This window comes from Carassius carassius, chromosome 39, assembly GCF_963082965.1.
Source record: "Carassius carassius chromosome 39, fCarCar2.1, whole genome shotgun sequence".
NCBI lineage: Eukaryota > Metazoa > Chordata > Actinopteri > Cypriniformes > Cyprinidae > Carassius > Carassius carassius.
This window is the reverse complement of record NC_081793.1, coordinates 10,931,353-10,952,774: the sequence shown is the minus strand read 5'-3', so window position 1 is coordinate 10,952,774 and position 21,422 is coordinate 10,931,353. Positions and strand designations below refer to the sequence as shown.

Sequence of the window (21,422 nt, the reverse complement as noted above, 5' to 3'; positions counted from 1 at the left end):
AAAACCTCAGAACAACTTGATGTAACAGTAACTATGGACTCTCTCTTTTCTAGCATTTTAAATACAATTGCTCCTTTACACTCAAGGAAGGTTAAGGAAACCAGTATGACACCATGGTATAATGAGCATACTCACACCTTAAAGAGAGCAGCCCGAAAAATGGAGCGCAGCTGGAGGAAAACAAAACTAGAGGTATTTCGTATTGCTGGGCGGGAAAGTAACCTATCCTACAGAAAAGCACTAAAAACTGCTAGATCCAATTACTTTTCTTCTCTTTTGGAAGAAAACAAACATAACCCCAGGTATTTATTCAATACAGTGGCTAAGTTAACGAAAAATAAAGCCTCAACAAGTGTTGACATTTCCCAACATCACAGCAGTAATGACTTTATCAACTACTTTACTTCTAAAATCGATACTATTAGAGATAAAATTGTAACCATTCAGCCGTCAGCTACAGTATCGCATCAGACAGTGCACTATAGACCCGCTGAGGAACAGTTCCACTCATTCTCTACTATAGGAGAGGAAGAATTGTATAAACTTGTTAAATCATCTAAACCAACAACATGTATGTTAGACCCTATACCATCTAAGATCCTAAAAGAGGTGCTTCCAAAAGTCATAGATCCTCTTCTGACTATTATTAATTCCTCATTGTCATTAGGATATGTCCTCAAAACCTTCAAACTGGCTGTTTTTGAGCCTCTCATCAAAAAAACACAACTTGACCCCAAAGAACTAGTTAATTATAGACCAATCTCGAATCCCCCTTTTCTGTCCAAGATACTAGAAAAGGTGATATCCTCAAAATTATATTCCTTCTTAGAGAAAAATGGTATCTGTGAGGATTTCCAGTCAGGATTTGGACCGTATCATAGTACTGAGACTGCTCCCCTTAGAGTTACAAATGACCTGCTCTTATCATCTGATCGTGGTTGTATCTCTCTATTAGTTTTATTGGATCTTAGTGCTGCGTTTGACACAATCGACCACAACATTCTTTTGCATAGATTTGAACACTTTGTTGGCAATAATGGAACTGCATTAGCATGGTTTAAATCGTACTTATATGACCGCCATCAGTTCGTAGCATTGAATGAAGATGTATCATATCGATCACGAGTGCAGTATGGAGTACCTCAAGGCTCAGTACTAGGGCCGCTACTCTTCACGCTTTATATGTTACCCTTGGGAGATTTTATCAGGAAACATAGTGTTAGCTTTCACTGTTATGCTGATGATACTCAGCTCTATATTTCTTCGCGGCCCGGTGAAACAGACCAATTTGAAAAAAACTAATGGAATGCATAGTCGATATAAAAAACTGGATGACGAGTAATTTCTTACTGCTAAATTCTGAAAAAACAGAGGTGTTAATTATAGGACCTAAAAACTCTGCTTGTAATAACCTAGAACACTGTCTAAGACTTGATGACTGCTCTGTCAATTCTTCGTCATCAGTTAGGAACCTAGGTGTGCTATTTGATCGCAATCTTTCCTTAGAAAGCCACCTGTCTAGCATTTGTAAAACTGCATTTTTACATCTCAAAAATATATCTAAATGCTCTCAGTGTCAAATGCAGGAATGTTAATCCATGCATTTATGACCTCAAGGTTAGATTATTGTAATGCTTTATTGGGTGGTTGTTCTGCATGCTTAGTAAACAAACTACAGCTAGTCCAAAATGCAGCAGCAAGAGTTCTTACTAGAACCAGGAAGTATGACCATATTTGCCCTGTCCTGTCAACACTGCACTGGCTCCCTATCAAACATTGTATAGATTTTATAATATTGCTTATTACTTATAAAGCCCTGAATGGTTTAGCACCTCAGTATTTGAATGAGCTCCTTTTACATTATAATCCTCTTTGTCCGCAACGTTCTCAAAACTCAAAGGCAATTTGATAATACGTAGAATATCAAAATAAACTGCGGGCGGCAGATCCTTTTGCTATTTGGAACCTAAACTCTAGAATAACCTACCTAACATTGTTTGGGAGGCAGACACACTCTTGCAGTTTAAATCTAGATTAAAGACCCATCTCTTTAACCTGGCTTACACATAACATACTAATATGCTTTTAATATCCAAATCCGTTAAAGGATTTTTAGGCTGCATTAATTAGGTAAACCGGAACCGGGAACTTCCCATAACACCCGATGTACTTGCTACATTATTACAAGAATGGCATCTACGCTAAAATTAGTCTGTTTCTCTCTTATTCCGAGGTCACCGTAGCCAGCAGATCCAGTCTGTATCCAGATCAGAGGGTCACTGCAGTCACCCGGATCCAGTACGTATCCAGACCAGATGGTAGATCGGCACCTAGAAAGGACCTCTACATCCCTGAAAGACAGCGGAGACCAGGACAACTAGAGCCCCAGATACAGATCCCCTGTAAAGACCTTGTCTCAGATGACAACCAGGACAATACCACAGGAATCAGATAATTCTTCTGCACAATCTGACTTTGCTGCAGCCTGGAATTGAGAACTGGGCCCCCAAATGAGCCTGGTTTCTCCCAAGGTTTTTTTCCCCATTCTGTCACCGATGGAGTTTTGGTTCCTTGCCGCTGTCGCCTCTGGCTTGCTTAGTTGGGGTCACTTCATCTACAGCGATATCGTTGACTTGATTGCAAATAAATGCACAGACACTATTTAAACTGAACAGAGATGACATCACTGAATTCAATGATGAACTGCCTTTAACTGTCATTTTGCATTATTAACACACTGTTTTCCTAATAAATGTTGTTCAGTTGCTTTGACACAATGTATTTTATTTAAAGAGCTATATAAATTAAGGTGACCTGACTTGACATGGACTACTTTGATGATGTTTTTATTATCTTTCTGGACATGGACAGTATTCCGTACATACGTTTTCAATGGAGGGACAGAAAGCTCTCAGACTGAATCTAAAATATCTTAAACTGTGTTCCGAAGATGAAAAGAGGTATAACGGGTTTGCAACAACATGAGGGTGAGTCATTAATTACATAATTTTAATTTGTGGGTGAACTATCCCTTTACCTTAAGTGGTGACCAGACCCCAACATTGGTCAATCACAGCACATAGTATGTGAATTCTGTTATCATGCAAATACAGTAGTCATCATTAACTAAGCATTAGCTTCTCATGATTTCAATCATGTGTGTGGCCCCTCAACTAAAGTAGTGACCAGACACCAACACTGGCCAATCACAGCACATAGTATGTGAATTATGTTAACATCCAAATACAGATGACTACTGTATTTGGATGTTAACAGCATGCACGTGATATGTGCTGTGATTGGCCAATGTTGGAGTCTGATGACGAAAATAACCTAATGCTAACGCTGCGTGGATGGCCGAAGTATACGCGATCAGTACCCGGACGTTTTTTGCCTTATTGCAACACTCTGTTCTGGACTTGCACAAACTGTGTTGCTATTTAATCATCTTCCAAAATGTCATTTATGTGGAAATATGAAATCTGTAAACACCCGTTAACACAGGCCCAGAGACGCTGAAGAGTAAAATACTGTAGCAGGTAGTTCACTCACTGTTCATTATGCCCAAACCATTGGAAGAAAATCCTCAATATTGATTTGGAGGTTTATATGAATGTGTTTCTGAGGGAAAAGTCTTCTGAAAAGTTTACGTGGTATTTTCTTTTCATCTCATCTCTGTATAACTTAATTCATATTAAAGCAGTGTTTCAGCGCAGCACAGCTTTGTTTACAGCGGTAACCAAGGGAACGCTGTATCTGGTCCAGAGGAGCCTTCTGCTGTCAGAGAGTGAATCTGTGAATCTCATTCAGGGCTTCTGCTTTTTATTTCGTTCAGGCATGTAGTATAATTTCACAAAGCTTGTCAGCACATTCTGTTTTTGCTTCAAATTAGGTTATTATTAAATCAAATTAGGTGTACGATTATTATTATTATATGACTAAATTCTATGAAATTATATAAATGATATGTGAATTATATAACATTTATTTAGCTGAAAATATTACACAAGCAATAAATAAAAAACAGTACACAGTTGGATTTTTTTTAGATTTACAGAAATCCTTCGACACAATAGATCACAATATCTTATTACATAAATTGCAAAAGTATGGTTTTAGGGGGATAGCACATTCTTGGGTTGAAAATTCTTTGAAAAGGCTTCAGTATGTACACATAAATGTTGAGTTCCGCAAGGCTCAGTGTTGGGACCTAAGTTATGTTTGCTCTATAATTAACGACATTTGTAAGGTGTCTGATGTCCTCAATTATGTCTTGTTTGCTGACGACACCAATGTTTATTGCTCAGGTCAAAATCTGGAAGAGTTGGTAATGGTTGTGGAGAGAGAACTATACAAACTAAAGAGCTGGTTCAACTCAAATAAACTATCTTTGAATTTGTCTAAAACAAAATTCATGGTATTTTTAATAATAAATTGATAGAAAATAATATTAAAATTGTACAGTTCTCTCATCACTCCATATTTAACATATGGAATAGAAATCTGGGGAAATACATATAAACCAGAACTACTCCAGTTTTTCTACTACACAAAAAGGTCATCAGAATAATTACACATCCTCCATATAATACTCCAACGAATCCTTTGTTTATCCAGTTGAAAACATTAAAATTCTACGACTTGGTAGATTTGTATACTGCTAAATTTGTGTGTAAGGCAAGACAACATATGTTCAGCTTGAGAGACCGTAATTACAACCTTAAAGGGACATATATATTTTTAATATACCATATTGTAGAAATGATTTAAGAATAAACTGCCCATCAAATAAAGGTGTTCAGCTTTGGAAATAGCTTCTCTGATGAGTTAAAAAAGGCTAGTTTATTAACACAGTTTAAAATACTTTATAAAGGATTCGTAATGAAAAGATATACTGAATAGTGATGATAAATTTTAGTAGTAGTAGTGATTATAATAACAATAATTATAATAATAATAATAATGCATGATCTTCTAAATACACATAAATAATAAAGAATAAACTATATGTTATATTAAATGAATGTCAATTAGTGCTGCTTGTGTGGAGTTAAGGGTAAGCATAATAAGCTTTAGCTTCTGCCTACACCTTTTTGTTCAATAAGAGTATAAATATATATATATATATATTTTAAATCTTGTAATTATTTTATTGGTTGCACTTTATTTTACAGTACGTGTACTAACATGTACTTATAGTGTACTTACAGTGTATTTATCTAAGAAAGTTCTGGTAATACAAGGTAACTACATGGGGAAGGGTTAGGTTTAGGGGTAGGTTCAGGGTTAGTACCTAGTTATTACATAGTTATTGTAATCACTATAATAAGTACATAGTATGTACATGAGGAACAGGACTGTAAAATAAAGTGCTACCATTTTATTTTGTATGGTTATGTATGTGTACATGCATATGTACAATTGTATGTATGTACCTGTAAGTATCATGCTTTCCGGTGCAAAATGATGCGAATGGCACAGTGGATTGTGTTCACCGACAATGTTTTCTAGAAGTAATCCTGAGCCCATGTTGTGATTTAAATTACAGTAGCATTCCTGTATGTTATGCAGTGCTGTCTAAGGGCCCGAAGATCACAGGCATCCAGTATGTTTTTCCGGCCTTGACCCTTACGCACAGAGATTGTTCAAGATTCTCTGAATCTTTTGATAATATTATGATATTATTATAATATTATTTATACCCAATCATGTTGTCAGCTGACCTAATAAGTTGCAAATTGGTCCTCCAGCTGTTCCTTATATGTACATTTAACTTTTCCAACCTCTTATTGCTACCTGTCCCAACTTTTTTGGAATGTGTAGCTCTCATGAAATCCAAAATGAGCCAGTATTTGGCATGAAATTTCAAAATGCCTCACTTTCAACATTTGATAGGTTATCTATATTCTATTGTGAATAAAATATAAGTTTATGAGATTTTTAAATTATTCCATTCCTTTTTAACTCAAAATTTGTAGAGTGTCCTAACTTTTTTGGAATTGGATTTGTATATATAATGTGTGCATGTGTTATTATATATATTTTATATATTCTCTTTTAACTATATATAATAAGTATTGTACCATGATGATGATGATGATGATGATGATAAGAAATCCATTGATATTTAAATCTGGTGTATTTCGTAGGTAGTTTAACAGTGTTTTTATGTTTAAAAAGCCTATTACATTCATGAAAATATGACAACGTTTCTGAGTTTATAATGTAATAAATTGCTTATAATGTAGTAATTGTTGATATATCATGAGCTCAATATATTAAGTTTTGAGAAAATTACAATATGAACATTTTATTACAATAATAGTGTAATACTTATTACATTATTTGCAGTTATTAAATCATTAACATCGTTAACAGAGTCTATATACAATACCTCCAGTTGCTATGGTGATTTGTCTCACTTGATGTCCATAGAAAAGGAAGTCAAAGGTTAGTGCCACCCGCTTTTAAGGAGACAGGGAGTATGATTATGAAAAGATACATGAGGAAGAAATAGAAAGAAAAAGGAAGTAGGCAGGGAGTTAAAATGCTAAGTAACAAAATTACAAGCTAGAAAAAGATGTTTATTTAGCCCATGTGAGTCATGTGCATAGAATACAGGAATATCTCTGCATGGTTTTCTCACCGATGCTTGTCGGTGTGTGTTGGATAGGATAGCGTGCACTCTGACAGGTCCTTGATGCACTGAATCAAGATCCACCCAGAGATCCTGTGTGTGTTTGTCACCAGGACCAAAACTGCGCCAGGTGTAGTACCTCTGGGAGTCCTCCTGAGAGACAAATAGAGAGAATATTTAAAATATATAAATAAAATAAAACTCCAGAACGTTGATAACTAATCAGTCAATAAAAATGAGTAGGATAAAGGAAGAAGAGGTCAAAAGTACAAGATAAGGCAATGGACGTACAGCAAAAATTATTTTCTTCATCAATAATATTTCCATTTGGTTGGTTGGTTAGTTTGTTGATTGCATTTTATCACACACACACACACACATACATACACACACACACACACACACACACACACACACACACACACACACACACATCAATAAATTTGGGTAGTCCTTGATGATTTATCAATATTATTATTAGTCCTTAAATAATATGTACTCCCTGCTGTTAAAAATTCATTTTCTGAACATTTAGTACATTATAACATTGTCACAGTTATGGACATTTTGTTGTGTTTTCCATTACCCATGTGCTCTGTGTGACCTACTTATCCCTCATGTTTGATTGTGTCTTTATGTCCAGGTGTGTCTAGTCGTTATCCTCATTTACATTCCCTGTATAAGTTGCATTCTGTTCAGTGGTTGTTTGTCCGGTCTCGTCGATGTGTACGTGTGTTTTCTGCCTTCTTTCTATGGATTACCCCTATGTGGATTATTAAAGACTGTGTATCATTATCTTTTTCTTCTTTATGTGCTCCATCATGCACCACACTGTGACAAAAGACCGGACCATACAACAGTAAAGCGGTGTTCCCCCGTGTTTTTGTTTTTTTTGTTGTTGTTGTTTTGGTCAGTTTTTGTTTTGTTTATTATGATTGATCCTGTCATCTTCCTCCTCCTGCTAGAGTAGAGGAGACTTTCCCTTGAGAATCATACAAGACTATTTGTGGATATCGCCAACCTTACCCACTACCCAGACTACTGCTTCTGCACATTCTACAAGACCAGCCTGAATGACGAGTGCAGAGTGCGGTTGTCCGGAGATGGTCCTCAGGGGAATGTTTCTGCCTTTCTGGAGTGGGCACTGGTGTCCTGTGGATCGCCGCTGACTGTGGACATCGCGGATGACACTTCAGACCCGGAGCCCAGCCCATCATCTCCCCGCTGCATGGAGCCAAAGCCTTATCCCACCAATGATGGAGAGCAAGAGCCTGCTGCAACCAACGAGCCATCGCTAGTAACTGCGACAGAGCTGAGGATTGCTGCGGAGCTAGAGCCCATTATGTCAGACCAGGTGTAAGAGCCGGCAAACAGGGCTTGCTATTAAGACCGAGGGAAGCTCTGCCCACTGCACCATGGCTGATGATGAGCAGCATTCTATGGTTTGGGACTGGGATATATATGCAGACAATGCCCCCTCTTCTTCTGCCTTCATATGAGCTCTCTGTCCACCCTGAACTCTCTGCATACCCAAAAACGACCACAGATTTCATTCCCCTGTCTGCTGCACTCCCAGTATTGGAAGTCGCTATATGGTGTGTGGGCAGCACACACCATCCCTAAAGAGACTGGTGCTCACAAATTCCCACCCACCCTCCGCTGTCTCCTGTCTGCCCCATGCTCACTCTCGGCCCACCATCTGTGTGCTGGATTTGCCTCGGGTCTGCCAGTCTCCATCGGCGTCATGGCTAGAGGATCACTTGTCTCTGCCTCCAGCCTCTGAGTCCAGGACTCTACCTCGGCCCTTAGGCTCAGCGGCTCTACCATGGCTCCTAGCTCCCTCCTCTCCCTTGTCCCTCCAGCTTCCGCCTTGGAGTGTAGACGACCATCCGCCGCCTCGGGACTCCACTCCTCTGGCATTTATAACAAGTAGTCAAAACAAAATGTATTTCCCTCCATCCTGATAACTTCTGTTTTTATTTCCTACTAAATCGTTGAGCCTGTCCTCCGACAAAAAACTACCATATAGGTATAATGTATAATGTATAGGACCATAAGGCATAATAATGACAGTATCGTGTTGCGTCTGTCGTCATGAAATGACGTATAACGTCATTACCAATCAAAATGCACGTTTATTTAAATGCAACGTGTGGGCTCAGTATTTCCTACATATTTTACTAGGTGGCTTATTTGTTCGAATGACCACACCTAACCCCACCCCTAAACCTAACCCTCACAGAAATCATGCTAAATTAAGATTTATTGAGCATACACATTTTCGTGCACGTCCATTACCTGGGATCGAACCCATGATATCATGATTACATATCAAGGTATAACGCAATAATCTACCAACTGAGCTACACGAAACGCAAACCAGAGTGCCAATAAAAGAGTAAAAAACATTAATATGAAAACGATCTTTTGCGTAATTGTAGTATACACTCTGATGGGTCGTATTTCAGGGATTTGGAATAATGACCTATAAGAGCGTATTGGTTGGATGACAGGTTGAAATCGTTTTAGATATTCATTTTAGATTTTTGCAAAATAAATCAAAAATCTGAGTAAACACATACGGTTATACATATTTATATTAAAATTTTTCGTGTCAATCTTTCGTTTGTTATCTGGCTCTGCTCGGTATTCATTTTCAGTTCTCTCTTCACAGCACTTCAGTCAGTGTACTGTTTGAGTAAATGAATTACTCCGGAATACTGATTTATTTTAACTCCAAAATGTATTTTCGATGCTTTAACATATTCTAACTGACCCTCTGATGTCACATGGACTACTTTGATGATGTTTCTACTACCTTTCTGGACATGGACAGTATACCGTACATACGTTTTCAATGGAGGGACAGAAAGCTCTCGGACTAAATCTAAAATATCTTAGACTGTGTTCCGAAGATGAACGGAGGTCTTACGGGTTTGGAACGACATGAGGGTGAGTCATTAATGACATAATTAATGACATGGCATGTGGCATAATGTACTTGTCCTAGTCCACCAGAGTTTGTTTTGGTTGCCATAGTTACGATCGTGACACGTAAGTCTTAACCCACTTCCAGAGCAACTTTGAACTACACACGCGCAGCACATCAACGCAAGTGTAAACAAACTTCATGGTGTTGCTAAGCTAACGAAATGGTTGTGTTTACATTGAAGTCTATGCTCAAGCCACTAGCCTCAAAGGTTAGTAGTTAGCGAGCATTAGCATCTAGTGGTTGAATAGTGTCTGTTTGGGCAATGCTAAATCGATTTAACCTTTTAAACATCTCAACTTATACACTTGTTGGTTTCTTTATCGCTCTTATTTCTCCCTTTTCTCACTATACCACTTATTTGCATTTTACTAGAAAGGGAAATACTCACAGTTATTAATCATGTAAAATTCAAATTTAATTGAAACATTAAGTTTGTTTGGAATCATTCAAATTTCCCCCAAAGATCATTTCATATGATCATTACTTCTAGTATACTCTTTTGGGCCTAATTATTTTAGGTACGAATAAACCTTGAACTTTGAAAGTTTAAGTAAACTTATTCTACCTACTTATCTTATTATATTCTATTCAGACTTATACTTACTCATTATTTTATTGTTTTATCCCTTTTTCTTCCTGTTTTGGTTACACACTTAGCTACTATTTTTTTATTTTTTTATTTCCTCCATTTAATTTCATTTTTGCTTATTTTGCCAATTTATTACTTTTTAATTTTACTTTTTCTTACCATTTACTTTCCTCTGTGCATCCTAGTTTGGGAACAACACAACTGAGCCCTTACTATTAAGACATTGTTATCCCTCACTACGAGTTCAAATAAATTAGAAAGACAACTCTCTTTGACCATACATACATTACACCATTAACACACTCAACATTACCAACACCCAGAGGTAACCACATCTACTGATAACACATTGAACAAACATTTTCTTCCCACAAGTAGAATATTATAATGTTAGCGTAACATAAAGTCACATATATCCACTATTAAGAAACATGCAGCCACCCCCACAACAGCTAGAACACCTGACAATAATTTAAGGTACATGATACGCTAGCTCGCCACACCTAATATTGACCAGCCACTCTAAACTGAATGGAAGCCAGAGAGCTCCATGTACGATAGGTCAATTTTCCCTGCACCAGTACAGTAACTATCATGGAGGTATTGTCTTGTTGTTTGCTGTGTTTGTCTGCTTCTTCTGCCTTTGTTTCTCCAGTGATCGACAATGTCTTTCCATCTAAACACCTCGCCAATCAAAGGGGGGATGTAGTGTATCAGACCCGAACTGGAAAAATGAAAGATTCGATTGGGAGCATGGTTGAAACATGAGGAGCCGAATTCCACAGAAAGGCTCAAGACAACCCTAGGGTGTCGCTGTTGTACAGTGTTTTCTCTGCTTCCTGTTGGCCTGCTGGCCTTTCTGCTGCTGATCATAGCTCCGTGTAGCTGTTTTTTTTTTTTCTATAATCTTTATCTTTATATAATTCTCTGTTTTTTTAAAGTGAAAAATATAACTTAATTCACACCATATTTCTGATATTATCGATCAATCTTATCAGATTAATTTTGATCGTTCACTTTTATTTTATATCCGTGAGTGCAGTACACCTGCATTGCGTTAGCACTCGTTAGCTTGTCATTAGCGTTTTCATTCAAACCTATCGCTGTTTTCTTCTCTCCTCTCCTCTCTCTCGCTCCAGTTTTTAACAAGTTCATCAAACAACTGTGGTAAGAATATTTCATCAAGCACGGTGAGTAATGGCTTCTCCTGCTATTGTTATTTACACCTCTTGCCACATGTTCAGTTTATCTTTCTCTGTCGGTGATGAGGGATTCACATGTGACAAATGCAGGGAAATAGTTAGGCTGACAGAGAAGATTTCAGAATTAGAGACACGCATCCAAACTTTAATTGAGGACAGTAAGAATGTTAGGGCTCTAGATACGGCTTTGGATGCCTCTAGCTCAGGTATTCCTGTACATTGTTTGGTTCCGGCACCAGAGCCCCTGCAGCAGGGCAACTGGGTGACAGTGAGGCAGCATAGTCATGGGTCAAAACACCGCTCTTCTGTTCAGATCAAAACATTAAACAGGTTCTCCCCACTCAGTGATGCACCCACTGAGAAACCTGATGAAAGTGCTCTAGTTATTGGCAATTCTATTGTACTGAACATGAATATAGAGACACCAGCCACCATAGTCAAATGTTTACTGGGAGCCAGAGACTAACTGGCTAAACCAACCATCTGCAAGCTGCCTCACGTCACAGAGGTCAGTTAATTCTCAGCACATAGAGACTCTTTCACCTAGATATCACACTATAGAGACTGTGTCTGTTCCCCGAACTAGAAAATACAAAAAACGTCCAAACCAAGTTAAGATTAACAATTTAATTGAGGTTCAACAAACAAAAAACAGATGCAATACAGATAAACAAATGATAAAGCTTGGCTTATTGAATATCAGATCTTTTTCTACGAAAACACTTCTTGTAAATAATATGATCACTGATCATAATCTAGATGTGCTCTGTTTGACAGAAACCTGGCTAAAACCTGATTATTACATTATTTTAAATGAGACCACCCCCCACCCCCCAAGATTATTGTTATAAACATGAGCTGCGTCTAAAAGGCGAGGGGGGTTCAATTTATAACAACGTTTTTAGGATTTCGCAGAGGGCAGGTTTCAAGTATAACTCGTTTGAAGTAATGGTGCTTCATATAACATTATCCAGAGAAACAAATGTTATTGATAAATCCCCTGTGATGTTTGTACTGGCTACTGTATACAGGCCACCAGGGCTCCATATACACTTTATTAAAGAGTTAGTTTTGGCTGCAGATAAAGTTTTAATAGTTTGTGATTTTAATATCCATGTTGATAATGAAAAAGATGCATCGGGATCAGCATTTATAGACAACACATTTCAGGACCTACTCATTGTCAAAATCATACTCTAGATTTAATACTGTCACGTGGAATTTATGTTGATAGTGTTGAAATTATGCAGCCAAGTTATGATATCTCAGATCATTATTTAGGTTTGTGCAAACTTCATATAGCCAAAATTGTAAACTCTACTTCTTGTTACAAGTATGGTAGAACCATCACTTCTACCACAAAAGACTGCTTTTTTAAGTTATCTTATTGATGTATCCAAATTCCTTAGCATATCCAAAACCTCAACAACTTGATGATGTAACAGAAACTATGGACTCTCTCTTTTCTAGCATTTTAAATACAGTTGCTCCTTTACGCTGAAGGAAGGTTAAGGAAACCAGTCTGACGCCATGGTATAATGAGCATATTCGCACCCTAAAGAGAGCAGCCCGAAAAATGGAGCGCAGCTGGAGGAAAACAAAACTAGAGGTATTTTGTATTGCTTGGCAGGAAAGTAACCTATCCTACAGAGAAGCATTAAAAACTGCTAGATCCGATTACTTTTCTTCTCTTTTTGAAGAAAAGAAACATAACCCCATACAGTGGTTAAATTAACGAAAAATAAAGCCTCAACAAGTGTTAACATTTCCCAACATTACAGCAGTAATAACTTTATGAACTACTTTACTTCTAAAATCGATACTATTAGAGATAAAATTGTAACCATTCAGCTGTCAGCTACAGTATCGCATCGGACAGTGCACTATAGACCCCCTGAGGAACAGTTCCACTTATTCTCTACTATAGGAGAGGAAGAATTGAATAAACTTGTTAAATCATCCAAACCAACAGCATGTATGTTAGACCCTATACCATCTAAGCTCCTAAAAGAGGTGCTTCCAGAAGTCATAGATCCTCTTCTGACTATTATTAATACCTCATTGTCATTAGGATATGTCCCCAAAACCTTCAAACTGGCTGTTATTAAAATTCTCATCAAAAAACCACAACTTGACCCCAAAGAACTAGTTAATTATAGACCAATCTCGAGTCTCCCATTTCTGTCCAAGATACTAGAAAAGGTGGTATCCTCACAATTATATTCCTTCTTAGAAAAAAGTTTTTATATAAGAGGATTTCCAGTCAGGATTTAGACCATATCATAGTACTGAGACTGCTCTCTTTAGAGTTACAAAAGACCTGCTCTTATCATCTGATCGTGGTTGTAACTCTCTATTAGTTCTATTGGATCTTAGTGCTGCGTTTGACACAATTGACCACAACATTCTTTTGCATAGACTTGAACACTTTGTTGGCATTAATGGAAGTGCATTAGCATGGTTTAAATCGTACTTATATGACCGCCATCAATTTAGAGCAGTGAATGAAGACGTATCATATCGATCACAAGTGCAGTATATATACTGCTCTATATTTCTTTGCGGCCCGGTGAAACACACCAATTTGAGAGACTAATGGAATGCATAGTCCATATAAAAAACTGGATGACGAGTTATTTCTTACTGCTAAATTCTGAAAAAACAGAGGTGTTAATTATAGGACCTAAAAACTCTGCATGTAATAACCTAGAACACTGTCTAAGACTTGTAGCCTGCTCTGTCAATTCTTCGTCATCAGTTTGGTGCCATCAGAACATTGGTGTGCTATTTGATCGCAATCTTTCCTTAGAAAACGACGTTTCTAGCATTTGTAAAACTGCATTTTTCCATCTCAAAAATATATCTAAATTACAGCCTATGCTCTCAATGTCAAATGCAGAAATGTTAATCCATGTATTTATGACCTCAAGGTTAGATTATTGTAATGTTTTTTGGATTGTTGTTCTGCACGCTTAGTAAATAACGTTCCAGCATTTCCAGCGTGCTTCGGCCTGCACACCTACTGCTACTTATCCACGATGAGAAGAAATGTTCTGAGTTAAGTTTTGTAACGCCGTGTCTCAGAGTCTGACCTCCAGTGCCCACCTAAAGCTACAACCAGTCTACAATTCCACGTCTTCAGACAACTCTCAACCACAGGCTTTCCAAGGCATCACTTCAATGACCACTGAACATCCAGCCAATCAGCAACCTTGGGAAAACCCCCTTTTCAACAAGGGAACCCCTTTACACTGGCAATGCAAGTACCTTACCGACAGACTGAGCTGAACAGGTGTATCTAATATAATTTTAACTTCATTGAGGAACTCAATTTGAGGGCTAATTAAGTGATTGATTATTGTTCATGTCTATGCAATTTCACATATTACTGTAAACTTGCAATTTCACATTTTCATTCTCTTAAACTCATTATTTCCTAACGTTCTCTCTTCCTGCAACTTGTGTGAATGTGTGAGTGTGTGTGCTTATTTGTTAAATTAGTTTATATGTCTTAGATTTATTTATTCATATATACTTATTCATATTGAAAAGATAAGTATCTTGTGGTTTGTGCTTACAAGTTAGTCTTAAACTGCCGATCTTGTTACTGTGCTAATTAATAGTGTTTTCACTATACTTTAGATATTAATATCCATTGCTGAGTTGATGTTATACGTCTCGTTCAATGTATCTCTGGCCGTCTGATCAGCCATAAAACAGTGATTCTGTCCAAATTCCCTTTAAAATCTTAAATGATTCCCTTTGACCAGAGGTGGGTAGTAACGAGTTACATTTACTTCGTTACATTTACTTGAGTAATTTTTTGGGGTAACGAATACTTTTCGGAGTATATTTAAAGATGGGTACATTATACTCTTACTTGAGTAAATTTTTGGGGGAAAATCTGTACTTTTACTTCGTTACTGTGGGCGACGCTCCTCTCGTTACTTTATCTTAATGCAATAAATGTTATAAATGCTTCAGTTTGTTCCAAACGCGCCGTCTACTTTTCTCTGGGCAATGAGCGATGCCCATTCGCGAATGATTCATTCTTTTGAGTCAATACTGTTCAAAGGCTTGATCAAACCAATTGGCAAACGAGTGAATTGGTTCATGAATCAGTTTGAATGAGTCGTTCAGTTCCCTGCTGCACGCGCTGAGCATCTGAAGTGGTTCACTCGGAGTTGTAACGTTTAAGAACAGAAAGAGCGTTGAAAACGTGGCTGGAACTGCACTGAATTGAAATCTGCAAAGGTTATTATTTGCTAGCGATGGAGATCCTTATTAGATGAACACCGCGTGTGCTGTCTACTGTTTAACAGGTAATAACTTGGGCTACATTCGATTACAGTACACGATACCACTGTGACATTAGTTTGTTGTACGTGTGTGGCTTATAACCAGAGGCGGCCTTACCTATGTTTCACCCGTTTCAATTGAAACGGGCCCCGCCCCTCCAAGGGGGCCCCCAACAGAACAGGAAAATCCCATTCATTTTCTCCCTAGGATATTGATTTTCAGACATAATGTCTAAAGTGGTCTCCAACACGTCGCTCGCTAGAGTAGCTCGTGACCTGATTGGAGGTAGCTCGAGGGCCGTTCAATATCGCGTCTTTTGCACGCTCAAGTTCATTATTTCAAATAATTGAAGCGAAGCGCTCATTTTTTTCCAGGCGCAACAAGTCAACATGAAGGATGGGGGTGCACCCAAACTACGGGTGTTTTTTCTAAATAAATCTTCTAGCAGAGCTACAGCAAAGCGTTTTTCGGTGGTGGAAATCCATTAGCTATTAAAACTTCTCTGTCGTTGTGGAGAGCGCATGGTGCATAGCAACGACAGACGCCACGGGAACCGAATTTTACTATTAATAATAAAAGATAAGCTAATAATGTGCATTGTAAATGTCAGTATTTTGTCTTTTTTTGAATCATTCTTTCTATAAAAATGATTTAAAGGCTGAAATATGCGAGGTTTATCTTTTTATAAAAACTTTTTTGTCAAAACTTTATTTGAACGTGTACATGTTAGATAACATGTTGCAAGACACTCCTTTCAAATTTGGCCATCATTATTAATGTTACTATTTTAATGTTCATGTAAACAAAAAGTGCATATTGATGGTAAGTTTATTTGTTATTTGGTTTTCTACATAAAACTTGGTGAATTGATTTTATTGTGTAGTATTAGTACTTTTGAACAGGATTATGTGATTACCATGCTCATTTTGGTCACTATAATCATGAAATTACATTTTCATACCATTTTATCTCTAGTTATGATGCACTATAAAATCAACAATAATTATGTGTTTTTACAGTATAATATTTTGATATGTATAGCCTATGTCAATTAAGGGGGACATATATAGGCCTACAATAGCTCTTTTAGGTCTAAAACAGTTAGCATAGTTGTTAATATGAGAGTTATGAGACATTATTTAAGAGATTTAATTATTGCATGAGTAGCTCTCGGCCACTTTCATTTTTAAAAAGTAGCTCTCAAATGATCTTCTAAAATGAGTGAGCCACAAATCCGTGAGTACATTTTACAAACCCGTGGGAACGGATTGCGAAAGCGTGGGCACGGTTTATGAATTCGTGGGTACAGATTTCAGAAACTGCAGGCACTGTTTACAAATCTGAGAGCGCGGGTTAGAAACTCGTGGGTACGGTTTATTAATCCGTGGGCACGATTTGTTAAACCGAGGGAACAGTTTGAGAATTCGTGAGTAGCCTACGGTTTAGGGCGCACGGATTGCCAAAACCGTCGTCACGGATTTTTTAAAAATTATTTTTACTTACACAGGTGACTTCCCGGGCTCCGTAATACGGCAAGTTGAGGGGATGTTTGAGCTGTTTTTTTTTTTTTTTAAGTCAGCCCAGACAGCTGAAAATATAGCTACTGCGCAAATCAAATAAGCAGTGATGTTGCCCTGCGTGAAAGGGCGAGGCTTATTCCAACGTAAAACGCTGTATTGTATATAGTTTGTATAAAGCTGCCTTTTAATGAAGCTGAAAGTGCGAGTAATAAAATAATATGATGCAAACCAACAGGAATCCTTGCTTTTTCTGCTCTATTATGTTTACATTTTATGTGGGCAGGGCCCCATATTAGTTATTGAAACGGGCCCCCAGATGCTTAAGGCCGCCCCTGCTTATAACAGAGGGGAGTCAAGTTGAATGCAGCTTCCAAAAGACAAAAAATAGCCGATTAAGATTTTATTAATTTTAATACAATCACACTGGTGCAAGTCAGCTGCTAAATTCAGATCTGTGATCGCTTGCTGGCGCTGAGCCAGAGATAGATGCGTTTATACAGCGCTGCGCATTATAACAAATCACACATGATTCTTTTGAGCTTATTAAAGCATTGGCCAATCAGAGGTGTTCAGATGAGTCATCGCTAAAATGCCGGTGCTTCCTTCACTCGCTCACTGACTGAATACCTCTTTCTGGCGAATTCTCTCGCAGGAACAACAAAGTGCAGATGTGTGTACGAATCTTTAATTAAGATATTGATTTCACAGTGTTAACAGTTTCAGTGATTTTAATGGGAGTTTCTGAGAGTGATTGAAATCTAGACTGTCAGTGAAAGTTATCTTTAATAATGTAAATGTTATTTGCTCTCTTTCTGTACAATGAAAGATTAGTAGCAATATTTAAATCACATTAACTTTCAATGTTAAATTCACATTTAATATAAAGTCAGTCGTATTAAAAATATGTTATGGCATGACACCTATATCTGTTACTTAAGTAAACAGACAAGCTTTTATAATAAATTACATAAATTGGAGTAAAGGATGATGAAATATATACATTTATACACACACACATACATTACATACATTTTATCTATATATCTAAATAAAAATAGGCTCAGTATATATGACCCAAAGTAACTAGTAACTAACTACTTGAGTAGATTTTTTATCCGATACTCTTTTACTCTTACTCAAGTAACTATTCAAGACTAGTACTTTTACTTTTACTTGAGTAAATATTTCTAGAAGTACTTTTACTTTTACTTGAGTACAGTTTTTGGGTACTCTACCCACCTCTGCCTTTGACCTAAATTTACCTCTTTCCCTTACACTCAAAATATTGGAAGAAAATCCTTAATATTCATTTGGGGGTTTATATGGTAAACGTATGTTTTAAGCTCACATACTCATTAAGCACACTTCTTTAAGTTCTTCCACAATGAACATCTATGTAAATACTACATAAACAGACTTTGGCCCCTATTTTAATGATCTAAATGCAAAGTGTAAAGCACACGGCGCAGGTGCACTTCAGGGTGTGTCCAAATCCACTTTTGCTATTTTAACGATGGAAAAACGGTCCATGCGCCGGGGTGCATATTGTCCCTATTCTCTTAATGAGTAATGACCAAACCGTTCAATACACCAATCAGAGTGTCATTTCCCATTCCCTTTAAGAGCGAAATGCGTTTGCGCCTGGCAGATCTCTATTTACATGGCGGAATTTGTTGGCGGAAAAGCTGAACGCTTCTCAAGCGAAGAAACCGATCTGCTCATGCGTGAAGTTAAAGCGCGCAAGCAGATCATCTACGAGACAAGCAGGAATCCACCAAAGCTCCACGCGATGAGTCAGTTAATTTATGTGTGTGTATTGGCATGATTGTTCAATTAATTAGCCAATTTCATTCATCATTATAAGTAGTAATAGGCTGAATTGCAAATAGGTAGCCTAATTCTAATACATGCAATGACTATCCATCATTACATTTTTATATTATTTATGTAGCCTACACAATAATATTCTTTTACAATGTAATCCTTTTGTTTTTAATATTTGGCATGTTTGTGTGATGCATCCCTGTGTGTAATAAGCAAAGTCAACGCTCACTGTGGACCCTCCAGAGGTGCATTTTCTACCAACGCGCTCTTTAAATAACAAAACAAATATTGTGCCATTGACTTTAGACTTTAGACCAGGTTTGAGTTGGTCTATGGCGCAGTCTATTTATAGCTCCTTAAAATAGCAATGTGCCAGCAATGCTGCGGAACACACCTCTTTTTTTAGAACAGCACGCCCATGGGCACAAATGCATTTGCTAATTAAACGACGTGGCGCTGGACGGGAAAATGCGAACTGTGGCAGACTGAAACTAGCAAACACACTTGCGCTGTGCCTTGCATTGCATTGCGCCGGGTGTTTGATAGGGTCCTTAATATTTAAACTGCTAGTTGTCACTTTAAGTTAATCTTTATAAAATGGTTATTTACTTATTTTCAGGACTTTAAGATGACACAATCTAGACGTAATTATAGTATATGCCCAAAAAGATGAGATGGCATGTGATCCATTCAAAGAAGGAGCCACCAGAATTGTCTTAGCTTACTTATGTAACCATGGTTCCCTGAGTAGGGAACGAGACACTGCGTTCTCTAGGGGTCGCCATCGAGGAACACCTCATCATGACCCATGTCTGAAGCATACATTGAAAAACACCAACAACACGTTGGCCGGCGACAGCCGATGACGTCACTACTGGTGCCACTATAGTATAAATAGGTGGCGGGAGAACACGTCATCCACTTCTTCATCTAAACCTTGCGTCTGAAGCATGGCAGGAAGCTAAAGGACGCAGTGTCTCGTTCACCACTCAGGGAACCATGGTTACATAAGTCACCTGAGATGTTCCCTTTCAAGGGAACTTCAAACTGCATCCTCTAGGGTTCGCTATGGGGAACAGAATACCCATGCCATGGTGAGGGGAGTGCAGACCAGAACCATGGCGAGCACTAAGTACCAACTCTACCATTTCCATGGGAGTTGCCCCTGGGATGTCACAAGTGGCATGAGAGGAAGCAGAAGAGGGATAAGCACTGAGGTATCTGGGCTAGGCTAATGGCTAACCCACACAAGCCAGCTATCCCCACCATTGTACTGCCTAACATACATTCTTTGGACAATAAACTGGAATACATCTGATAACTACGCTCAACTCAGAGGACAGTAAGAGACTGTTATGTTTTTGTTTTCACAGAAACATGGTTCAGCAACAGCGTTCCAGACTGCGCAATTCAGCTCAATCAGCTGGCATGCTATCGAGTGGACAGAGTCCTCGTCACGGGAGGTAAATCATGCGGCGGCTGGCTTTGTGTATACATATATGATGCATGGTGCCACAATGCTGTTGTGGTCTCCAAACACTGCTCCCCCCTGGTGGAGTTTATGATTATTAAGTGCCAGCCATTCTATCTGCTGAGGGAACATTCAGCCATACTGCTCATTGCTGTTTACATTCCTCCCAACTCCAACAGTACCAATAGGAGTGAGGCACTGAATGAACTGTACCAGCACATCCTCAGCATGTTTACACCACCCAGAAAGGAGCTTACAAAGTCCTTCTCCTCCCCCACCTCGTGCCTTAGACCACATCACTGTCCTGCTAATGCCTGCATACAGACCACTCATTAAAGTCGCCAAACCAGTTCACAAACAGATACAAGTGTGGCCGGAAGGGTCGTCAGAGTTTCTTCAAGACTGTTTTGACACCACTGACTGGAATATGTGACCCGTCGCGGAAACCGGTGACACAAGTCGGCAGCACAACTTTTCAGAAAAATTAGAAAGAAGAGTTTTTTTTTTTGTTTTTTTTTAAATTGTTGATTTTCATTTTTTTTTTTTTTGCAGAATCTGTTAGTTGAGATCATGAAGAAGCCTCTCCGTGTTTGTGATAGCAGTATTGGTATATTTAAAAGTGTAAATTTTGAAGTTGAAATCGGCTTGTTTTTTGGAGATTCTAGCAGGCAGTAGGGGCGTGTCATTGTCTGTGTGTATTTTCCATACTGGATAAGCTGGCTTTTGTTTCTTCTTGTTTTTGTTTTTGTTTCCCCGCCCTCCAAGGGAAGCATGGCTATTTATTATGCAGCGCTCTGGCCGGCAAGCTGGATGCTTATGAAAAAGTGCTCACTGATTCTGAAGACTGAATAATATCCCTTATTTACAACTGAGCGAAGATGAAGACGA

General features: G+C 38.1%; 1 protein-coding gene across 1 annotated transcript in view; it reads right to left on the bottom strand.

The window, feature by feature from the left end:
- Nucleotides 1-21,422, bottom strand: part of plxdc1 (plexin domain containing 1) — a 304,601-nt gene that overhangs the window by 119,270 nt on the left and 163,909 nt on the right. The window contains exons 3-4 of the mRNA XM_059530667.1: nucleotides 6,647-6,790; nucleotides 6,395-6,464 (exon numbers count right to left, since the gene is read on the bottom strand). Of these exons, the coding sequence (XP_059386650.1) occupies nucleotides 6,395-6,464; nucleotides 6,647-6,790 (214 nt within the window). The remainder of the gene's footprint in view (nucleotides 1-6,394; nucleotides 6,465-6,646; nucleotides 6,791-21,422) is intronic.